This window comes from Balaenoptera musculus, chromosome 6 (assembly GCF_009873245.2).
Source record: "Balaenoptera musculus isolate JJ_BM4_2016_0621 chromosome 6, mBalMus1.pri.v3, whole genome shotgun sequence".
Lineage (NCBI taxonomy): Eukaryota > Metazoa > Chordata > Mammalia > Artiodactyla > Balaenopteridae > Balaenoptera > Balaenoptera musculus.
In genome coordinates, this window is record NC_045790.1 from 92,217,064 (window position 1) to 92,238,640 (window position 21,577).

The window sequence follows — 21,577 nt, forward strand, 5'->3', positions numbered from 1 at the left end:
GGTGGCGCAGTGGTTGAGAATCTGTCTGCCAATGCAGGGGACATGGGTTCAAGCCCTGGTCTGGGAAGATCCCACATGCCGCGGAACAGCTAGGCCCGTGAGCCACAATTACTGAGCCTGCGCGTCTGGAGCCTGTGCTCCGCAACAAGAGAGGCCGCGATAATGAGAGGCCCGCGCACCGCGATGAAGAGTGGCCCCCACTTGCCGCAACTAGAGAAAGCCCTCGCACAGAAACGAAGACCCAACACTGCCATAAATAAATAAATAAATTAAAATTAAAATTAAAAAAAAAAAGATAAACTGGATTTCTAAGACTTAGAATGGAAAAAATTATATATATAAAAAATATATATATAAAATCTCATTAAATTTTTTTATTCATTCCATATGGAAATGACATATATTGGGTATACTGGGTTAAGTAAAATACATTATTAAAATTAATTTCACCTGTCCTAGTTTTTTTTAAATGTGGCCACTAGAAAAATTAACATTACATGTATGACTTGCATTCATTACATTTCTACTATACAAATCTGGTCTAGAGGATGGGATGGTGTTGATGGTAATGAACAGAGGATGGAATACTGATACACCAGAGAGACTGGTGGGTTCTGCCATGGAGACTAATCATCAATTAAAGCTGACTTTTAGTGACCTGAGGTTTAAGAACTTGCAGCTTAAAAATGTCAATAAATGAAATCCCAATGTTAACACAATCCTACCTAGTCAATGAGTCCATAAAATAAAAGGACACTATTAGCTTACAACTGAAATCCTTAGCTAAAATAACTTACCTTTACAAACCAAGAATGATACAGTCTGTCCCAAAGTTCTAGTACTTGCTTTTCAATTACGGCAGTATTGTTCACTTTATCTCCAAGAATTTTATGAAGCTGGAAGAAATACAGATATAATCTGGGTTAATATTTCAGGCAACAATCCAGTAAAATTAATACATGCTGGGTCTTTATATTTGTTCCAAATCAAACTAAAATGTTCCAGCCTATTTAATTGCCTCTAACCACATTATGTTCTTTCCTTAAACTCTACTCCTCAATATCCCCACTAAATTGCCTCTCTCCCGTCTTTTTACTTCTTTTTTCTTTCCTTTATTCTTAGGTCTCTAAGAGAGCTTCTTTAGGCTTTAAGAGAATGAAGTTATGCTTACTGACTTTTCTGATCTTACCTGCCCTCAGTCTTCTCTGCTAGCTCACTTCTCTGAGTTTCAAAAGCTTAAGCGCTGCAGGAATCTACCTTTGGTCCTCTTCTAGCTATATTCTCTCCTTAGGCCATGTTATGGGCTTAATTGTGTCCCCCGCCCCTAAATTCTTATGTTGAAGTCCTAACCGCCAGTACCTCAGAATGTGACTGTATTTGGAGATAGGGTCTTTAAGGAGGTAACCAAATTAAAATGAGATCATTGGGGTAGGTCCGAATTCAATATTACTGTGTTCTTATAAAAAGAGGACATTAGGACATAAACACACATGGAGGGAAGACCATGTGAAGACAAAGGCCATCTATAAGCCAAGCTGAAAGAGGCCTCAGAAGAAACCAATTCTGCTGACTCCTTGATCCTGGACTTGTAGCCTCTAGAACTGTGAGAATATTAATTTATGTTGTTGAAGCACAAAGTTCATGGTACTTTGTTATGGCAGCCCTACCAAAACTAATACAGTTCATCTCTACCAATCATATGGGTACTATCTGATATTCAAACTTCCACCTACAGCCCATATCTCTCCCTTGAGCTCCAGCTATGTATGTCCGATTGTATGTCTACTTAAGATATTTAATATGCCCTGAAACAGAATTACCAATCTACATGCAACACCTACACCCCACTACCACCTCCAATTCTTTTCATCTAAGTGTACAGTTATCCTTCTAGTTGGACAAACCAAAAACTTCCTTCCCTTTCACTCCATAACCAATCCATGAGCAATTCATGTCAAGACAACCTCAAAAACATATCCCAAATATGACAACGTCTCTCAATTTCCACTTCTACAATCTTAGTCCAACTCATCAACATCTCACCTGGACTATCTGAATAATCTTTCAATTGGTCTCCCTGTCTTCTTCGTTCTTGCCCACTTCTCCATAAAGCAGCCAAAATGAGCTTTCAATATCCTAAATCTGGTCATATCCCTGTTTTAAAGTCCTTTGTAGCTAAATTAAAATCCCAAGTTCTTTATGACCTAAAGGCTTGTCTCATCACCACATTCCCTATTCCAGCCACACTGACCTTTCTTTCCCTCATTCAAGCTCCTTCCCATCTCAGGGCCTCTGAATTTTCTATGCCCTCAACTTGAAACATTCTTTTCGAAGACCTTCATAAATTGCCTCCTTCTCACCATTCAAGTCTTAGTGAAAACATTACCTTCTCAGAGGCATTCTCTGGCCATTCTAGCTAAAGCATCACTTGGAGTTACTCTCCACCACATCACTCTGTTTACTCTGGTCACAGCACTTTCAGATCTGAAACTTTTATTTGTTTGCACGTTTAATGCTTGTCTCCTTTCACCCGGAATGTAAGGCTCCAGGAGACTTGTAACTCTTTCTGGTTTACTGCTTTTCGCCAGCATTTAGAACAGTGCCTGACATGTTTGTGCACTGGCTGTCACTTTCTTCATTCTCGTCATCAGAGAAGGGACAGAGGAAATGTGCTCATTACATATTCTCTTGCTGTATCAGGGCAGTATCTCTAGGTACAAATTTTAGAAAGAGAATACAAGTAGAAAGGATAGTTAAAGCAAGGATGTTGCATGACAAAAGTAAACTGAATATTGAGAAAATAGTAAACTGGGAGGTCTGAGTAGAACCCAAACAATGCACAGAGGACATGGGAGATACGGCTGACAAAGCAGGCTGAGGGAAGACAGACAGGAACCCTCTCTGTTCATATCTGAACACACCCTATAAAAAACTCTTTTCCTTTCCTGAGTGTAACATTTTTTTCCCTAGTTTTGACCCTTTCTACACTTTAGTTCTTAGGACCCAATTCTTACATGATTCTTAGCTGGATAAGATCTGAGCTTATTGGAAAGCTACCTCTGCAATTTCAATGGTTCTTTTTTTTTAAACAATTTTACTGAGATATAACACACACCTTAAAATTCAACCATTCTTTTATATATATATCACTTTTTTTTTAACATCTTTATTGGAGTATAATTGCTTTACCATGTTCTGTTAGTTTCTGCTGTATAACAAAGTGAATCAGCTATATGTATACATATATCTCCATATCCCCTCTCTTATGTGTGTCCCTCCCACTCTCCCTATCCCACCCCCCTAGGTAGTCACAAAGCACCGAGCTGAGCTCCCTGTGCTATGCAGCTGCTTCCCACTAGCTATCTATTTTACATCTGGTAGTGTATATATGTCAAAGCTACTCTCTCACTTCGTCCCAGCTTACCCTTCCCACTCCCGTGTCCTCAAGCCCATTCTCTACGTCTGCGTCTTTATTCCTGCCCTGCACATAGGTTCATCAGAACCGTATTTTTTTTTTTAGATTCCATACATATGTGTTAGCATACAGTATTTGTTTTTCTCTTTCTGACTTACTTCACTCTGTATGACAGACTCTAGGCCCATCCACCTCACTACACATAGTTCAATTTTGTTCTTTTTATGGCTGAGTAATATTCCATTGTGTATATGGGCCACATCTACTTTATCCATTCATCTGTCGATGGATATGTAGGTTGCTTCCATGTCCAGGCTATTGTAAACAGTGCTGCAATGAACACTGCAGTACATGACTCCTTTTGAATTACGGTTTTCTCTGGTTATATGCCCAGTAGTGGGATTGCTGGGTCATATGGTACTTCTATTTTTAGTTTTTTAAGGAACCTCCATATTTTTCTCCATAGTGGCTGTATCAATCTACATTCCCACCAACAGTGCAAGTTTTCTCCACACCCTCTCCAGCATTTATTGTTTGTACATTTTTTGATGATGGCCATTCTGACCGGTGTGAGATGATATCTCATTGTAGTTTTGATTTGCATTTCTCTAATGATCAATGATGTTGAGCATCCTTTCATGTGTTTGTTGGCCATCTGTATATCTTCTTTGGAGAAATGTCTATTTAGGTCTTCTGCCCATTTTTAGATTGGGTTTTTTGTTTTTTTGATATTGAGCTGCATGAGCTGCTTGTATATTTTGGAGATTAATCCTTTGTCAGTTGCTTCCTTTGCAAATACTTTCTCCCATTCTGAGGGTTGCCTTTTCGTCTTGTTTATGGTTTCCTTGTTGTGCAAAAGCTTTTAAGTTTCATTAGGTCCCATTTGTTTATTTTTGTTTTTATTTCCATTTCTCTAGGAGGTGACTCAAAAAGGATCTTGCTGTGATTTATGTCATAGAGTGTTCTGCCTATGTTTTCCTCTAAGACTTTTATAGTGTCTGGCCTTACATTTAGGTCTTTAATCCATTTTGAGTTTATTTTTGTATACGGTGTAAGGGAGTGTTCTAATTTCATTCTTTTACATGTAGCTGTCCAGTTTTCCCAGCACCACGTTTCTCCATTGTATATTCTTATCAAATATAAGGTGACCAGGGTCTCCCTGGTGGCGCAGTGGTTAAGAATCCGCCTGCAAATGCAGGGGACACAGGTTCGAGCCCTGGTCCGGGAAGATCCCACATGCCGCGGAGCAACTAAGCCCGTGCGCCACAACTACTGAGCCTGCGCTCTAGAGCCCACGAGCCACAACTACTGAGCCCACCTGCCACAACTACTGAAGCCCGCGTGCCTAGAGCCTGTGCTCTGCAACAAGAGAAGCCACCACAATGAGAAGCCCGTGCACAGCAATGAAGAGTAGCCCCCGCTCGCCGCAACCAGAGAAAGCCCATGCGCACCAACAAAGACCCAACGCAGCCAAAAATAAAAATAAATAAAATAAATAAATTTTAAAAAAAAAGATAAGGTGACCATATGTGCGTGGGTTTATCTCTGGGCTTTCTATCCTGTTCCATTCATCTATATTTCTGTTGTTGTGCCAGTACCATACTGTCTTGATTACTGTAGCTTTGTAGTATAGTCTAAAGTCAGGGAGCCTGATTCCTCCAGCTCCAACTTTTCTTTCTCAACATTGCTTTGGCTAATCAGGGTCTTTTGCGTTTCCATACAAATTGTGCAATTTTTTGTTCTAGTTCTGTGAAAAATGCCATTGGTAGTTTGATAGGGATTACGTTGAATCTGTAGATTGCTCGGGGTAGCACAGTCATTTTCACAATGTTTATTCTTCCAATCCAAGAACATGATATATCTCTCCATCTGTTTGTATCGTCTTTAATTTCTTTCATCAGTGTCTTATAGTTTTCTGCATACAGGTCTTTTGTCTCCTTAGGTAGATTCCTAGGTATTTTATTCTTTTTGTTACAATGGAAAATGGGAGTGTTTCCTTAATTTCTCTTTCATATTTTTCACCATTAGTGTATAGGAATGCAAGAGATTTCTGTGCATTAATCCTGCTATTTTACCAAATTCATTGTTAGCTCTAGTAGTTTTCTGGTAGCATCTTTAGGATTCTCTATGTATAGTATCACGTCACTTGCAAACAGTGTCAGTTTTACTTCTTCTTTTCCTATTTGGATTCCTTTTATTTCTTTTCCTTCTCTGACTGCTGTGGCTAAAACTTCCAAAATTATGTTCAATAATAGCGGTGAGAGTGGGCAACCTTGTCTTGTTCCTGATCTTAGAGGAAGTGGTTTCAGTTTTTCACCATTGAGAACAATGTTGGCTGTGGGTTTGTCATACGTGGCTTTTGTTATGTTGAGGTAGGTTCCCTCTATGCCTACTTTCTGGAGAATTTTTACCATAAATGGGTGTTGAATTTTGTCGAAAGCTTTTTCTGCATCTGTGAAATTATCATATGGTTTTTATCCTTTAATTTGTTAATATGGTGTGTCATGTTGATTGATTTGTGTATAATGAAGAATCCTTGCATTCCTGGGATTAACTCCACTTGATCACAGTGGATGGTCCTTTTAATGTGCTGTTAGATTCCGTTTGCTAGTATTTTGTTGAGAATTTTTGCATCTATGTTCATCAGTGATATTGGCCTGTAGTTTTCTTTTTTTGTGACATCTTTCTCTGGTTTTGGTATCAGGGTGATGGTGGCCCTGTAGAATGAGTTTGGGAGTGTTCCTCCCTCTGCTACATTTTGGAAGAGTTTGAGAAGGATGGGTGTTAGCTGTTCTCTGAATGTTTGATAGAATTCACCTGTAAAGCCATCTGGTCCTGGGCTTTTGTTTGCTGGAAGATTTTTAATCACAGTCTCAGTTTCAGTGCTTGTGATTGGTCTGTTTATATTTTCTATTTCTTCCTGCTTCAGTCTCGGAAGGTTGTGCTTTTCTCAGAATTTGTCCATTTCTTCCAGGTTGTCCATTTTATTGGCATAGAGTTGCTTGTAGTAATCTCTCATGATCCTTTGTATTTCTGCAATGTCAGTTGTTACTTACCCTTTTTCATTTCTAATTCTATTGATTTGAGTCTTCTTCATTTTTTTCTTGATGAGTCCGGCTAATGGTTTATCAATTTTGTTTATCTTCTCAAAGAAACAGCTTTTAGTTTTATTCATCTTTGCTATTGATTTCTTCATTTCTTTTTCATTTATTTCTGATCTTATCTTTATGATTTCTTTCCTTCTGCTAACACTGAGTTTTGTTCTTCTTCCTCTAACGCTTTAGGTGTAAGCTTAGGTTGTTTACTTGAGATTTTTCTTGTTTCTTGAGGTAGGATTGTATTGCTATGAACTTCCCTCTTAGAACTGCTTTTGCTGCATCTCATCGATTATGGGTCGTCGAGTTTACATTCTCATTTGTTTCTAGGTATTTTTTGATTTCCTCTTTGATTTTTTTCAGTGACCTCTTGGTTATTTAGTAGCATCTTGTTTAGCCTCCATGTGTTTGTATTTTTTACAGTTTTTTTTCCTGTAATCAATATCTAGTCTCATAGCATTGTGGTCGGAAAAGATACTTGATACGATTTCAATTTTCTTAAATTTACCAAGGCTTGATTTGCAACCCAAGATATGATCTATCCTGGAGAATGTTCCATGAGCACTTGAGAACACTAATGATGAAAAATCTGAAAGTGAAATTAAGAAAACACTCCCATTTATCATTGCAACAAAAAGAATAAAATATCTAGGTATAAACCTACCTAAGGAGACAAAAGACCTGTATGCAGAAAATTATAAAACACTGATGAAAGAAATTAAAGATGATATAAATAGATGGAGAGATATACCATGTTCTTAGACTGGAAGAATCAACATTGTGAAAATGACTCTATTACCCAAAGCAATCTACAGATTCAATGCAATCCCTATCAAACTACCACTGGCATTTTTCACAGAACTAGAACAAAAAATTTCACAATTTGTATGGAAACACAAAAGACCCCAAATAGCCAAAGCAATCTTGAGAAAGAAAAACGGATCTGGAGGAATCAGGCTCCCTGACTTCAGACTATACTACAAAGCTACAGTAATCAAGACAGTATGCTACTGGCACAAAAACAGAAATATAGATCAATGGAACAGGATAGGAAGCCCAGAGATAAACCCATGCACATATGGTCACCTTATCTTTGATAAAGGAGGCAAGAATATACAGTGGAGAAAAGATAGCCTCTTCAATAAGTGGTGCTGGGAAAACTGGACAGCTACATGTAAAAGAATGAAATTAGGACACTCCCTAACACCATACACAAAAATAAACTCAAAATGGATTAAAGACCTAAATGTAAGGCCAGACACCATCAAACTCTTAGAGGAAAACACAGGCAGAACACTCTATAACATAAATCACAGCAAGATCCTTTTTGACCCACCTCCTAGAGAAATGGAAATAAAAACAAAAATAAACAAATGGGACCTAATGAAACTTAAAAGCTTTTGCATAGCAAAGGAAACCATAAACAAGACAAAAAGACAACCCTCAGAATGGGAGAAAATATTTGCAAAGGAAGCAACTGACAAAGGATTAATCTCCAAAATTTACAAGCAGTTCATGCAGCTCAATATCAAAAAAACAAAAAACCCAATCTAAAAATGGGCAGAAGACCTAAATAGACATTTCTCCAAAGAAGATATACAGATGGCCAACAAACACATGAAAGGATGCTCAACATCACTAATCATTAGAGAAATGCAAGTCAAAACTACAATGAGATATCATCTCACACCGGTCAGAACAGCCATCATCAAAAAATCTACAAACAACAAATGCTGGAGAGGGTGTGAAGAAAAGGGAACCCTCTTGTACTGTTGGTGGGAATGTAAATTGATACAGCCACTATGGAGAAGAGTATGGAGGTTCCTTAAAAAACTAAAAATAGAACTACCATATGACCCAGCAATCCCACTACTGGGCATATACCGTGAGAAAACCATAATTCAGAAAGAGTCATGTACCAAAATGTTCATTGCAGCTCTATTTATAATAGCCAGGACATGGAAGCAACCTAAGTGTCCATCAACAGATGAATGGATAAAGAAGATGTGGCACATATATACAATGGAATATTACTCAGCCATAAAAAGAAATGAAATTGAGTTATTTGTAGTGAGGTGGATGGACCTAGAGACTGTCATTCAGAGTGAAGTAAGTCAGAAAGAGAAAAACAAATACTGTATGCTAACACATATATATGGAATCTAAAAAAAAAAAAAGTCGTCATGAAGAACCTAGGGGCAAAACGGGAATAAAGATGCAGACCTACTAGAGAATGGACTTGAGGATATGGGGAGGGGTAAGGGTAAGCTGGGACAAAGTGAGAGAGTGGCATGGACATATATACACTACCAAACGTAAAAAAGATAGCTAGTGGGAAGCAGCTGCATAGCACAGGGAGATCAGCTCGGTGCTTTGTGACCATGTAGAGGGCTGGGATTGGGAGGGTGGGAGGGCGGGAGATGCAAGAGGGAAGAGATATGGGGACATATGTATATGTATAACTGATTCACTTTGTTATAAAGCAGAAACTAACACCATTGTAAAGCAATTATACTCCAATAAAGATGTTAAAAAAAAAGTGTATTCTGTTGTTTTTGGATGGAATGTCCTATAAATATCAATTAAGTCCATCTTGTTTAATGTGTCATTTAAGCTTGTGTTTCCTTATTTATTTTCATTTTGGATGATCTGGCCATTGGTGAAAGTGGGGTGTTAAAGTCCCCTACTATGATTGTGTTACTATCATTTTCCCCTTTTAAGGCTGTTAGCCTTTGCCTTATGTATTGAGGTGCTCCTATGTTGGGTGCATAAATATTTACAATTGTTATATCTTCTTGGGTTGATCCCTTGATCATTATGTAGTGTCCTTCTTTGTCTCTTGTAATAGTCTTTATTTTAAAGTCTATTTTTTCTGATATGAGAATTGCTATTCCAGCTTTCTTTTGATTTCCATTTGCATGGAATATCTTTTTCTATCCCCTCATTTTCAGTCTGTATGTGTCCCTAGGTCTGAAGTGGGTCTCTTGTAGACAGGATATATATGGGTCTTGTTTTTGTATCCATTCAGCCAGTCTATGTCTTTTGGTTGGAGCATTTAATCCATTTACATTTAAGGTAATTATCGATATGTATGTTCCTATTACCATTTTCTTAATTGTTTTGGGTTTGTTATTGCAGGTCTTTTCCTTCTCTTGTGTTTCCCGCCTAGAGAAGTTCCTTTAGCATTTGTTGTAAAGCTGGTTTGTTGTTGCTGAATTCTCTTAACTTGTGCTTGTCTGTAAAGGTTTTAATTTCTCCATCGAAACTGAATGAGATCCTTGCTGGGTAGAGTAATCTTGGTTGTAGGTTTTTCCCTTTCATCACTTTAAATATGTCCTGCCACTCCCTTCTGGTTTACAGAGTTTCTGCTGAAAGATCAGTTGTTAACCTTATGGGGATTCCCTTGCATGTTATTTGTTGCTTTTCCCTTGCTGCTTTTAATATTTTTCTTTGTATTTAATTTTTGATAGTTTGATTAATATGTGTCTTGGCGTGTTTCTCCATGGATTTATTCTGTATGGGACTCTCTGTGCTTCTTGGGCTTGACTGACTATTTCCTTTCCCATGTGAGGGAAGGTTTCCACTATAACCTCTTCAAATATTTTCTCAGACCCTTTCTTTTTCTCTTCTTCTTCTGGGACCCCTATAATTCTAATGTTGGTGTGTTTAATGTTGTCCCAGAGGTCTCTGAGACTGTCTTCAATTCTTTTCATTCTTTTTTCTTTATTCTGCTCTGCGGTAGTCATTTCCACTATTTTATCTTCCAGGTCACTTATCCGTTCTTCTACCTCAGTTATTCTGCTATTGATTCCTTCTAGAGAATTTTTAATTTCATTTATTGTGTTGGTCATCATTGTTTGTTTGCTCTTTAGTTCTTCTTGGTCCTTGTTAAACGTTTCTTTTATTTTCTCCATTCTATTTCCAAGATTTTGGATCATCTTACTATCATTACTCTGAATTCTTTTTCAGGCAGACTGCCTATTTCCTCTTCATTTGTTTGGTCTGGTGGGTTTCTACCTTGCTCCTTCATCTGCTGCATATTTCTCTGTCTTCTCATTTTGTTTAACTTACTGTGTTTGGGGTCTCCTTTTTGCAGGCTGCAGGTTCATAGTTCCCATTGGTTTTGGTGTCTGCCCCCAGTGGGTGAGGTTCGTTCAGTGGCTTGTGTAAGCTTCCTGGTGGAGGGGATTGGTGCCTGTGTTCTGGTGGGTGGGGCTGGATCTTGTCTTTCTGGTGGGCAGGGCCGCATCCGGTGCTGTGTTTTGGGGTGCTGTGAACTTAGTATGATTTTAGTCAGCCTCTCTGCTAATGGGTGGGGTTGTGTTCCTGTCTTGCTAGTTGTTTGGCATGGGGCATCCAACACTGGAGCTTGCTGGCCGTTGGGTGGAGCTGGGTCTCAGCGTTGAGACAGAGATCTCTGGGAGAGCTCTCACCGATTGATATTACATGGTGCAGGGAGGTCTCTGGTGGTCCAATGTCCTAAACTCGGCTCTCCCACCTCAGAAGCTCAGGCTTGACACCTGGCCAGAGCACCAAGACCCTGTCAGCCACACGGCCAGGTACGTGGGGATTTTCTTGTCTTTTGGGAAGTCTGAGGTCTTCTGCCAGCGTTCAGTATGTGTCCTGTAGGAGTTGTTCCACATGTAGATGTATTTTTCATGTATTTGTGGGGAGGAAGGGGACCTCCACGTCTTCCTCCTCCGCCATCTTTAAGGTCCTCCAATTCACCCATCTAAGTGTATAACTCAACAGTTTTTTAGTACATTCACAGTATGCAACCATTACCAAAATCAATTTTGGAACATTTTCATCCCCCCAAAAGAAAACTCCATACTCATTAGTAATCAATCCCCCATTTCTCCCCAGTCCCGCTACCCCTGAAAACCACTACTCTACTTTGTTTCTGTAGATATGCCTCTTCTACACATTTTATATAAATGGATGTGGTCTTTTACGACCGCTTCTTTTACTTAGCCTAATGTTTTCAAGGTTCATCCATGTTGTAAAATGTATCAGTTCGTCCTTCCTATTTATGGCCAAATAATATCCCAGTATGTGGATATACCACATTTTATTTATCCACTCATCAGTTAATGGACATTCAATGGTTGCTTTTAGATATTATCCCTGTGTCTTGCAAATGAGGATCACAAATATTTTACAATGTTTCGTAGCAATATCATCTCTCTTCAGCTGTCTTCCCTTTTAGACTCTTGAGCAAAAGGTTTCAAACCTATCTTTTCTCTAAGTAATTTGAAATTTACTTCTTTAAAATCTAAGGCACATTTCTCCAGCTATCCAAATTCCCCTTCTTTATCCTTTTCCCAAATAGGTAAGAAATCCAGAATAAAAATTTCTCCTGAACAGATAATTCAAAAATTGAACGCTATGCTTTCCATAGATAAGTCAGGCATATATATATATATAAAAGTCTAAAAGCCTTCTGCAATGACTGGATCTTTCTTCTATGATAGTTCTGATATGTAGATCCACATACAGTGGACCTTTGACCAACACAGGTTGGAACAGCACAGGTCCACTTACACGTGGATTTTTTTCACTAAATATTTACTACAGTGCTCCACAATCTGTGGTTGGGTGAATCCGAGGATGTGGAACCAGGTATATGAGCACCAACTGTAAAGTTATACGGGAGTTTTCTGACCACACAGAAGGTCAGCACCTCTAACCACCACATTGTTCAAGGGTCAACTGTACTTATCTTTCATTTATTCAATAAATATTTTTTTAAAAACTTCCATGTGACAGTTGATTTGGTTATCTGGCATGGACCCAGGAAGATCAGTAACACATTTTTCTCTTAACTTTTAAGTTGACCACAATTCCATCCTCAGGTTAGCAGATTACTGCGTGTACAATATCATTTCCAAGATACCTTTTTTTTTGAGATTTTGTTTTTGAATTTTAAACAAGAAATCACACACTAATACTTTTTTTCTGGCACACATGTCACTGCAACAAATCTTGCCAATCCCTAGACAATCCTAATTACTTCAATACATTAAAACTTCAAACTACATTCATTTCCACAGGCAAAACTAGGGGGAAAAAAAAGAGATATCCCAAATCCATATCATGGAGTCTGATCTTAGCTGTGATAACTGTGCCTTCTCCTCTGTCTTTCATCTCCCCTTCACAGAGTTTCAGTTTCCTGTCTCTACATCTTGGATCACATAAATACCCCTTCTTAAAATACACTCTTCCTTCTCTTTATTCGTCCAGGACCTATCATTCCATTCCTTCAAGGTTTATCTCAAGTGCAAAATTAAAGCACTAAACTCAGTTCCGGGCACACACTTCTAGCATACCACAGTAGAAAGAGCAAGGGATTTGGAATTAGTCTTCAGTTTGAAACCAAGCTCTGCAATTTACTACATGACCATAGGGAATTTACTTAGCTTTGCTAAGTCTGTTTCCTCATCTATAAAGGGGGTAAAATAATTCAGACTACAATAGTTTCTTGGAAAGATTAAATGAAACAAATTGGAAACTGCCAAGCATAGTTATCAGCAAATAATAAAATATAATATGTGTTAATACTTTTTCTCCACAAAGCCTTATTTGGTCACCCAAGCTTAGTGATCATTCTGTTCTAAAGCACAAATAATGAATCAGAACCATCTTGAACATGAAGCAAAAGGCCTACCTCTCAGATTATTCAGGCTACCAGCACTAATCAATATGATCATCCAGAAGGTCTAATTTCATCATATATTGCTTGTTGACTTGCAGATTTAAGCCTATCTCAAAAATAGAAATTGTTCTAAACAGAATCTCCATTTTTGCTTTATCAAAGCAAGAAGTCACTACCAATGAAGACCCTGTAAAGAGAAAGCCGCAAAAAGAGGCTCTTCCCTTACCTTGTGGGTTATCCATTCTCGTCCATACTGATACACATTGTTAGCCGCGGAATTAAGGGCTCTTTGGACTACCTGAGCCTCAGGAAGCCAACTAATTTAAAATAAAGAAAGAAAAAATGAAAAACTAATATAGTGCACTGCACCAAACTCTTGGAACTTAATTTTTTAAACACTCATTAACTGACATCACACACTTACAAATGTAATAATCTTACAGTATAATAATATGAACAGGAAATTTGGATCTCTAAATAGAGATGTGACTTGGGAGAAATTAAGTAGCTTTTAAATTACTCCAGTATTTATAGATTCATTAGTGGTTTGAAGAGACTGTTGAATATTTTCAGTTACATGGTACTACATTTTAGGGGAAAACTATAACCTGTGTTATTATTCAAAAGTGTGAACTTCACAGAGGTATCTGGATAGATCCTTAATGACTAACAAACATCTATTAGGCCTGATAAAAAAAATCTTGCTGGCTGCTGTGAAAACACTTTGCCACTGCAGGTGTCCAAAGAGCAACAGATAAAGAGGGGGGGCTTCCCTGGTGGCGCAGTGGTTGAGAGTCTGCCTGCCAATGCAGGGGACACGGGTTCGAGCCCTGGTCTGGGAAGATCCCACATGCCACGGAGCAACTGGGCCCGTGAGCCACAACTACTGAGCCTGCGCGACTGGAGCCTGTGCTCCGCAACAAGAGAGGCCGCGGTAATGAGAGGCCCGCACACCACGATGAAGAGTGGCCCCCACTTGCCGCAACTAGAGAAAGCCCTCGCACAGAAACGAAGACCCAACACAGCAATAAATAAATAAATAAATAAATAAATAAATAAATAAATAAATAAATCTACTAAAATATTTTTAAAAAAAAAACAGATAAAGAGGGGCTGTTGTGAGGCCACGTCAAAGGCTTTGGCTCAGTCCAGACCTCCTCACAACCAGTGCCCTCTAGGAGACATGGGGCCAGAAACAACCTGAGCAACCTTTGCTGGGACAAACTGGGACACACCTTGGTCTTATACCAACCACAGCCTCTAAACTGAGCTTCTTGCTTCAGACATTTATTACATCAGCCAATCACTAACTCTCTTAGCCTCAGTCAAAACGTATCCCTCAGGTGAAACCAAACTCCTACAATTAGGAATGGCCTACCCTCATCTTCCTGGGTAAAGATTAATCTCTATCACAGTATGACCTACCAAGAGAACAGCCCCAATTAAAAACAGCTTCATCTACTGGGTTCCTCCCAAGCAAGGGCAGGGCTAAGTGACATTCAGTACCATCGTAGTGCCATCTCCTAATGCAGGTCCTGAGAATCAACAGGCTTGAGACTAGTGAGTAGTAAGTAGAAAATGAGTTCTAGACTAACAATACTGTCCAGGAAAAGAATTAAGATGTGTTCCAACTTCAACTTCATTTTCTTTGAAGCTCTACTAGGCTGATCCTACCCTGAGTCTTTCCAATTTATACTTCAGCTCACCAAGCACATCCACAGGAAGTCGAGGTACCTATGTAGGGCACATAAAATGTGTACCACACTGGAAGAAAGTATATCTAATCAATTCTTAACTGTATCACCTCCACTAAGAGCACCCACATGAATTTCCCACAAGGTCAACTGCCATCTTCAGGACAAGAATCCACTGAGTACTGAGATTTGCAAGAAACTATTAATTCATGACCACCCCCCTAATCTGCTGCAAAAGAATCAGACCTACCACAAATTACTTAAGTCTAAATAGCTTTTGGGCTTCCCTGGTGGCGCAGTGGTTAGGAATCTGCCTGCCAATGCAGGGCACACGGGTTCGAGCCCTGGTCTGGGAAGATCCCACATGCTGCGGAGCAACTAAGCCCGTGCACCACAGCTACTGAGCCTGCACGTCTGGATCCTGTGCTCCACAACAGGACAGGCTGCGACAGTGAGAGGCCCACGCACCGCGATGAAGAGTGGCCCCCACTCGCTGCAACTGGAGAAAGCCCTCGCACAGAAACGAAGATCCAACACAGCCAAAAATAAATAAATAAATAAATTTATATTAAAAAAAACAAAAAACAAAAAATAAATAGCTTTTAAATTCTTTCCTGCATAGAATATTATTCAGCAATAAAAAGGAACATACTATTGCTACATACAACATCTTCAGTGGACTTCAAGGGAATTATGCTAAGTGAGAAAAGCCAATCTCACAAGGCTGCATACTCTATGATTAGATTTATGTACCAAACAACAACAACAATATTATCAAACAACAATATTATAGATATGGAGAACAAAATACTGGTTGCCAAGGGTTAGGAATATGTTGGAGGAGGAGGTAGAGGGTAGGTGTGGCAAAAAGGGGTGGCATGAGGGAGCCTTGCGGTGATGGAACAGTTCTGTATCTTGACATGGTGTTGATAGCTAACAGGAAGCATGATAAAACTGCAGAGAATACATATAATATACACACGCACACATACATACACAAGTGCATGTAAAACTAGTGAAATGTCGATTTCCTGGTTTTGTTATTGTATAGTTATACAAGATGACAACAACAGTAGAGAAGGTGGGGCGAAGAGTCCAGGGGACCTCCCTATACATTTCTTTGCAAGTCCCTGTGAACTTTATAATTATTCCCAAATTTAAAAACAAAAACAACCAACTTTCTGAACTACTCTGATCTGGGGCTCCCCAGTTTGTGTGTGCCTTCAAAACAATAGTAGAGATAGTACTATTACAATTGAAAACCAGTACAGAAGGGCTTTGGACTTATTTCCACTACAGAAGAATGACCACCAAAGAAAAAGAGCCCTCTTCTAAGGAGATAATTAAGGCTGCCAGTTTTTTAACTTCACTCCAGATCACTCTCCTGATCTGTACACCAACATAATCAATAGCCTACTAGATGCCTCTGTTGACACTTACCATAAACACCTCAAACTCATCAGGTAAAAAGTAAGTGAATTAGTTTTCCCACCATATCTGCTTCTCTGTTTCCTATCTTGGTGAATCCACCATCATCCACTAACTTCCAAAGCTTGAAACATTAGAGTCACGCTAGGTTTCGTTTTCCTATACCCAATTAATCACCAACTAACCCCCTTAAGATCTTACAAGTCTGTCTGTCCTGTTCACTCCACAACAACTGTCCACAATTAACAGCTTTACTGCCTCTCACCTAGTTTTACTCTAGCTTTTAACTGGTCTAAGAGGCTCAAGTCTTGGAACACCTTCCACCTTTTCTCCACAGCACAGAGGGAGACTGTTACAGAATAAAATCTGTTCACTGTCACTTCTTATATCCTCCACTAAGACAATGAACATACCTATCACTCTCAAAAGTTTCCTTGCGCCCCTCTGCACTCCCTCCCTGGAACCCGCCCCTATCCACAGACAGCCACTGATCTATCTGTCACTAGATTAGTGTTTTCTAGAACTTAAAATAAATGGAATCATATCATATAGACTCTCTTTTGCTTGATTTCTTTCATTCACCATAATTATTCTGAGATTCATCCACGTTGCTGCATGAACTGACAGTTCATTTTTGTTTAATGCTAAGTATTATTCCTTTGAATGGATATACTACAGTTTGTAACTAATCAGAAATATTGAGAACAAGCACTGAGTATGCTCTGGGTAATAGGAGATAAGCGGGTAGAAGTCCTTCTGAGAATATTAAAATATGATTCTAAACCAAGTTCAAGAAATATCCTAAGCAGGTTTTCTATAAAGAAATAAAGTCAAGTCAAAGGAAAAAACCAAGTTAAATCTCAATTAATAATCCTAAAACTGGCAGAGTATTTCCTAACATAAATTAGTGACCACCTTGGGGTTAGTAAAAAAGGTCATGTAATTTGTCATCAAGTTCAATTTGGCGAACAGCATAGTCCTGCTGAACTCTCCACAAAGACATAAAAACCCTCTCACAGAAGCCAAATTAAACAAGTACACAAAGAGATCCTCTAAGACAGGGGTCGGCAGATTTCTTCTGTAAAGGGCCAGAATGTAAATAAATATTTTAGGCTTTTTGGAACATATAATCTGTATCACAACTACTCAATTCTGTCTGCCTTTATAGCCCCAAAACAGCTACAGACAACATGTAAATGAATGGGTATAGGTTGTTCCAATAAATCTCTATAAGAACAGGTGGCTGGATTTGGCCCTGAGCCACAGTGTGCAACCCTGCCGCAAAAACGATACAATATGGGAACACTGCTGACTGTGCCATGGGGGACTGTCACAACTTCCTTAGCCTTTGATCCTGCCTCCTCATCTGTGAAATGGGGATAATCTCTTCAACCTACTGAGGAATACATAACACAATGTAGGTGAAAGCTTAGTAAATCACAAACATGTGGAAAACTGTGAATCTCAATTCAAATATATGAACTCCCCCCTCCCCACCATCCCATTACATGCTATTCTCATGCAAAAATGACAACATTCATCAAAACCTTGGTAAATTCTTTTCTCTTCCAAGGTAACTGTATCAATGAAGATCATTTCATGCAAACAGACATAGAACCTTGGCCATCCATCTCTATTTTTGTCAAAACAAAATTCTTACTTTGCCCACTCAGGGTGATTTGCTAGAGTTTCATTAATCAAATTGCTTGTGACTTCAATCATGTGTACACTCTCTTGATGTACCTGTATTATGGATAAGAAGAGAAAAGAATCTCAATAAAAATTAAACCCAATTTAACATTTATTTTCTACACTATTATTGGAACAATGCTTTTAGAGTCAAGTAATTATACATTTTAGTTTCAATTAACTTAGAGACCTCCACTGAACAGCTGCTATCCATAACGTCCTAGGACACACACTATGGGAAATAAATTGTGCAGAATAGCTCCCTGTCTTCAAGCTCAACAATGGGGGGAGAAATGTGAATAGATACAAATACTTCCAAATATATACAATATAAATATATAGATATATTTAGTTCACATAAGTGTATGTGTGTATAGCGTGTATATGTGTGTTTGTGTGTATATATATATATATATATGCAATATCAATACTACATGGGCTTTAGAATTATAACACAATGTGAGACATATAGGGAAATAATCAACTGAGTAAGGTTTGTGAGTAAAGTAACCCAACTGAAAATGAATCTCAGAATTTACCTTGCTCAGTAATCAACAAAATGAGGGGGATAAAAAAGGAGAAGCCAATGTCAGGGAACATGTTCTATATGATTTTACTATTTTTAAAAGTATTAAATGGAGATTGGTTCAAGATGGTGGAGTAGAAGGATGTGCGCTCACTCCCTCTTGCGAGAGCACTGGAATCACAGCTAACTGCTGAACAATCATCAACAGGAAGACACTGGAACTCATCAAAAAATATACCCCACATCCAAAGACAAAGGAGAAGCCTTAATGACATGGTAGGAGGGGCAGAATCACAATAAAATCAAATTCCGTAACCGCTGGGTGGGTGACTCACAAAGTGGAGAACAATTATACCACAGAAGTCCACCCACCAGAGTGAAGGTTCTGAGCCCCACGTCAAGATTCCCAACCTGAGGGTCCAGCAATGGAAGGAGGAATTCCCAGAGACTCAGACTTTGAAGGCTAGCAGGCTTGATTGCAGGACTTTGACAGGACTGGGGAAAACAGAGACTCACTCTTGGAGGGCACACACAAAGTAGTGTGCTCATCAGGACCAGGGGAAGGAGCAATGACCCCATAGAAGACTGAAACAGACCTACCTGCTAGTGTTGGAGGGTCTTCTGCAGAGGCAGAGGATGGCTGTGGCTCACTAAGGGGACAAGGACACTGATAGCAGAAGTTCTGGGAAGTACTCCTTGGTGTGAGCCCTCCCAGAGCCTGACATTGGCCCCACCAAAGAGCCGGGTAGGCTCCAGTGCTGGGTCACCTCAGGCCAAACAACCAACAGGGAGGGAACCCAACCCCACCCATGAGCAGACAAACAGATTAAACTTTTACTCAGCTCTGCCTGCCAGTGCAACACCCAGCTCTACCCACCACCACTCCCTCCCATCATGAAGCTTGCACAAGCCTCTTAGATAGCCTCATCCACCAGAGGGCAGACAGCAGAAGCAAGAACTACAATTCTGCAGCCTGTGGAACGAAAACCACAATCACAGAAAGATAGACAAAATGAAAAGGCAGGACTATATATCAGATGAAGGAACAAGATAAAACCCCAGAAAAACAACTAAATGAAGTGGAGATAGGCAACCTTCCAAAAAAAGAACACAGAATAATGATAGTGAAGATGATTCAGGACCTCGGAAAAAGAATGGAGGCAAAGATCGAGAAGATACAAGAAATGTTTAACAAAGACCTAGAAGAATTAAAGAACAAACAAACAGAGATGAACAATACAATAACTGAAATGAAAAATACACTAGAAAGAATCAATAGCAGAATAACTGAGGCAGAAGAACGGACCTAGAAGACAGAATGGTGGAATTCACTGCCACGAAACAGAATAAAGAAAAAAGAAAGAAAACGAATGAAGACAGCCTAAGAGACCTCTGGGACAACATTAAACGCAACAACGTTCGCATTATAGGAGTCCCAGAGGAGAAGAGACAGAGAAAGGACTAGAGAAAATATTTGAAGAGATTATAGTCGAAAACTTCCCTAACATGGGAAAGGAAATAGCCATGCAAGTCCAGGAAGTGCAGAGAGTCCCAGGCAGGATAAACCCAAGGAGAAACACGCTGAGACACATACTAATCAAATTGACAAAAATTAAAGACAAAGAAAAATTATTAAAAGCAACAAGGGAAAAACGACAAATAACATACAAGGGAACTCCCATAAGGTTAACAGCTGATTTCTCAGCAGAAACTCTACAAGCCAGAAGGGAGTGGCACAATAGACTTAGGGTGATGAAAGGGAAAAAACTACAACCAAGATTACTCTACCCAGCAAGGATCTCATACAGATTCGATGGAGAAATTAAAACCTTTACAGACAAGCAAAAGCTAAGAGAATTCAGCACCACCAAACCAGCTTTAAAACAAATGCTAAAGGAACTTCTCTTAGTGGGAAACACAAGAGGAGAAAAGGACCTACAAAAACAAACCCAAAACAATTAAGAAAATGGTCATAGGAACATACATATCAATAATTGCCTTAAATGTAAATGGATTAAATGCTTCAACCAAAAGACACAGGCTTCCTGAATGGATACAAAAACAAGGCCCATATATATGCTGTCTACAAGAGACCCATTTCAGACCTAGGGACACATACAGACTGAAAGTGAGGGGATGGAAAAAGATATTCCATGCAAATGGAAATCAAAAGAAAGCTGGAGTAGCAATACTCATATCAGATAAAATAGACTTTACAATAAAGAATGTTACAAGAGATAAGGAAGGAAACTGCATAATGGTCAAGGGACCAATCCAAGAAGAAGATATAACAATTATAAATATATATGCACCCAACATAGGAGCACCTCAGTACATAAGGCAAATGCTAACAGCTATAAAAGAGGAAATTGTCAGTAACACAATAATAGTGCGGGACTTTAACACCTCACTTACACTAATGGACAGATCATCCAGACAGGATATTAATAAGGAAACACAAGCTTTAAATGACACAACAGATCAGACAGATTTAATTGATATTTATAGGGCATGCCATCTGAAAACAGCAGATTACACTTTCTTCTCAACTGCACACGGAACATTCTCCAGGATAGATCATATCTTGGGTCACAAATCAAGCCTCGGTAAATTTAAGACAATTGAAATCATAACAAGCATCTTTTCCGACCACAATGCTATGAGATTAGAAATCAATTACAGGGAAAAAAACGTAAAAAACACAAACACATGGAGGCTAAACAATACATTACTAAATAACCAAGAGATCACTAAAGAAATCAAAGAGGAAATCAAAAAATACCTAGAAACAAATGACAATGAAAACAGGACGATCCAAAACTTATGAGATGCAGCAAAAGCAGTTCTACGAGGGAAGTTTATAGCAATACAATCCTACCTCAAGAAACAAGAAAAATCTCAAATAAACAATCTAACCTTACATCTAGAGGAACTAGAGAAAGAAGAACAAACAAAACCCAAAGTTAGCAGAAGGAAAGAAATCATAAAGATCAGAGCGGAAATAAATGAAACAGAAACAAAGAAAACAATAGCAAAGATCAATAAAACTAAAACCTGGTTCTTTGAAAACAAAAT

The 21,577-nt window shown here is 38.9% G+C and overlaps 1 protein-coding gene across 3 annotated transcripts in view; it reads right to left on the minus strand.

Moving 5' to 3' along the window:
- The window catches only part of TMEM245 (transmembrane protein 245), a 98,758-nt gene that overhangs the window by 34,034 nt on the left and 43,147 nt on the right, over positions 1–21,577 (minus strand). For all 3 annotated transcript variants that reach the window (XM_036855824.1, XM_036855823.1, XM_036855825.1), the window contains 3 exons: positions 17,948–18,030; positions 13,392–13,482; positions 798–896 (listed from right to left, as the gene is read on the minus strand). In XM_036855824.1, the coding sequence (XP_036711719.1) occupies positions 798–896; positions 13,392–13,482; positions 17,948–18,030 (273 nt within the window). The remainder of the gene's footprint in view (positions 1–797; positions 897–13,391; positions 13,483–17,947; positions 18,031–21,577) is intronic.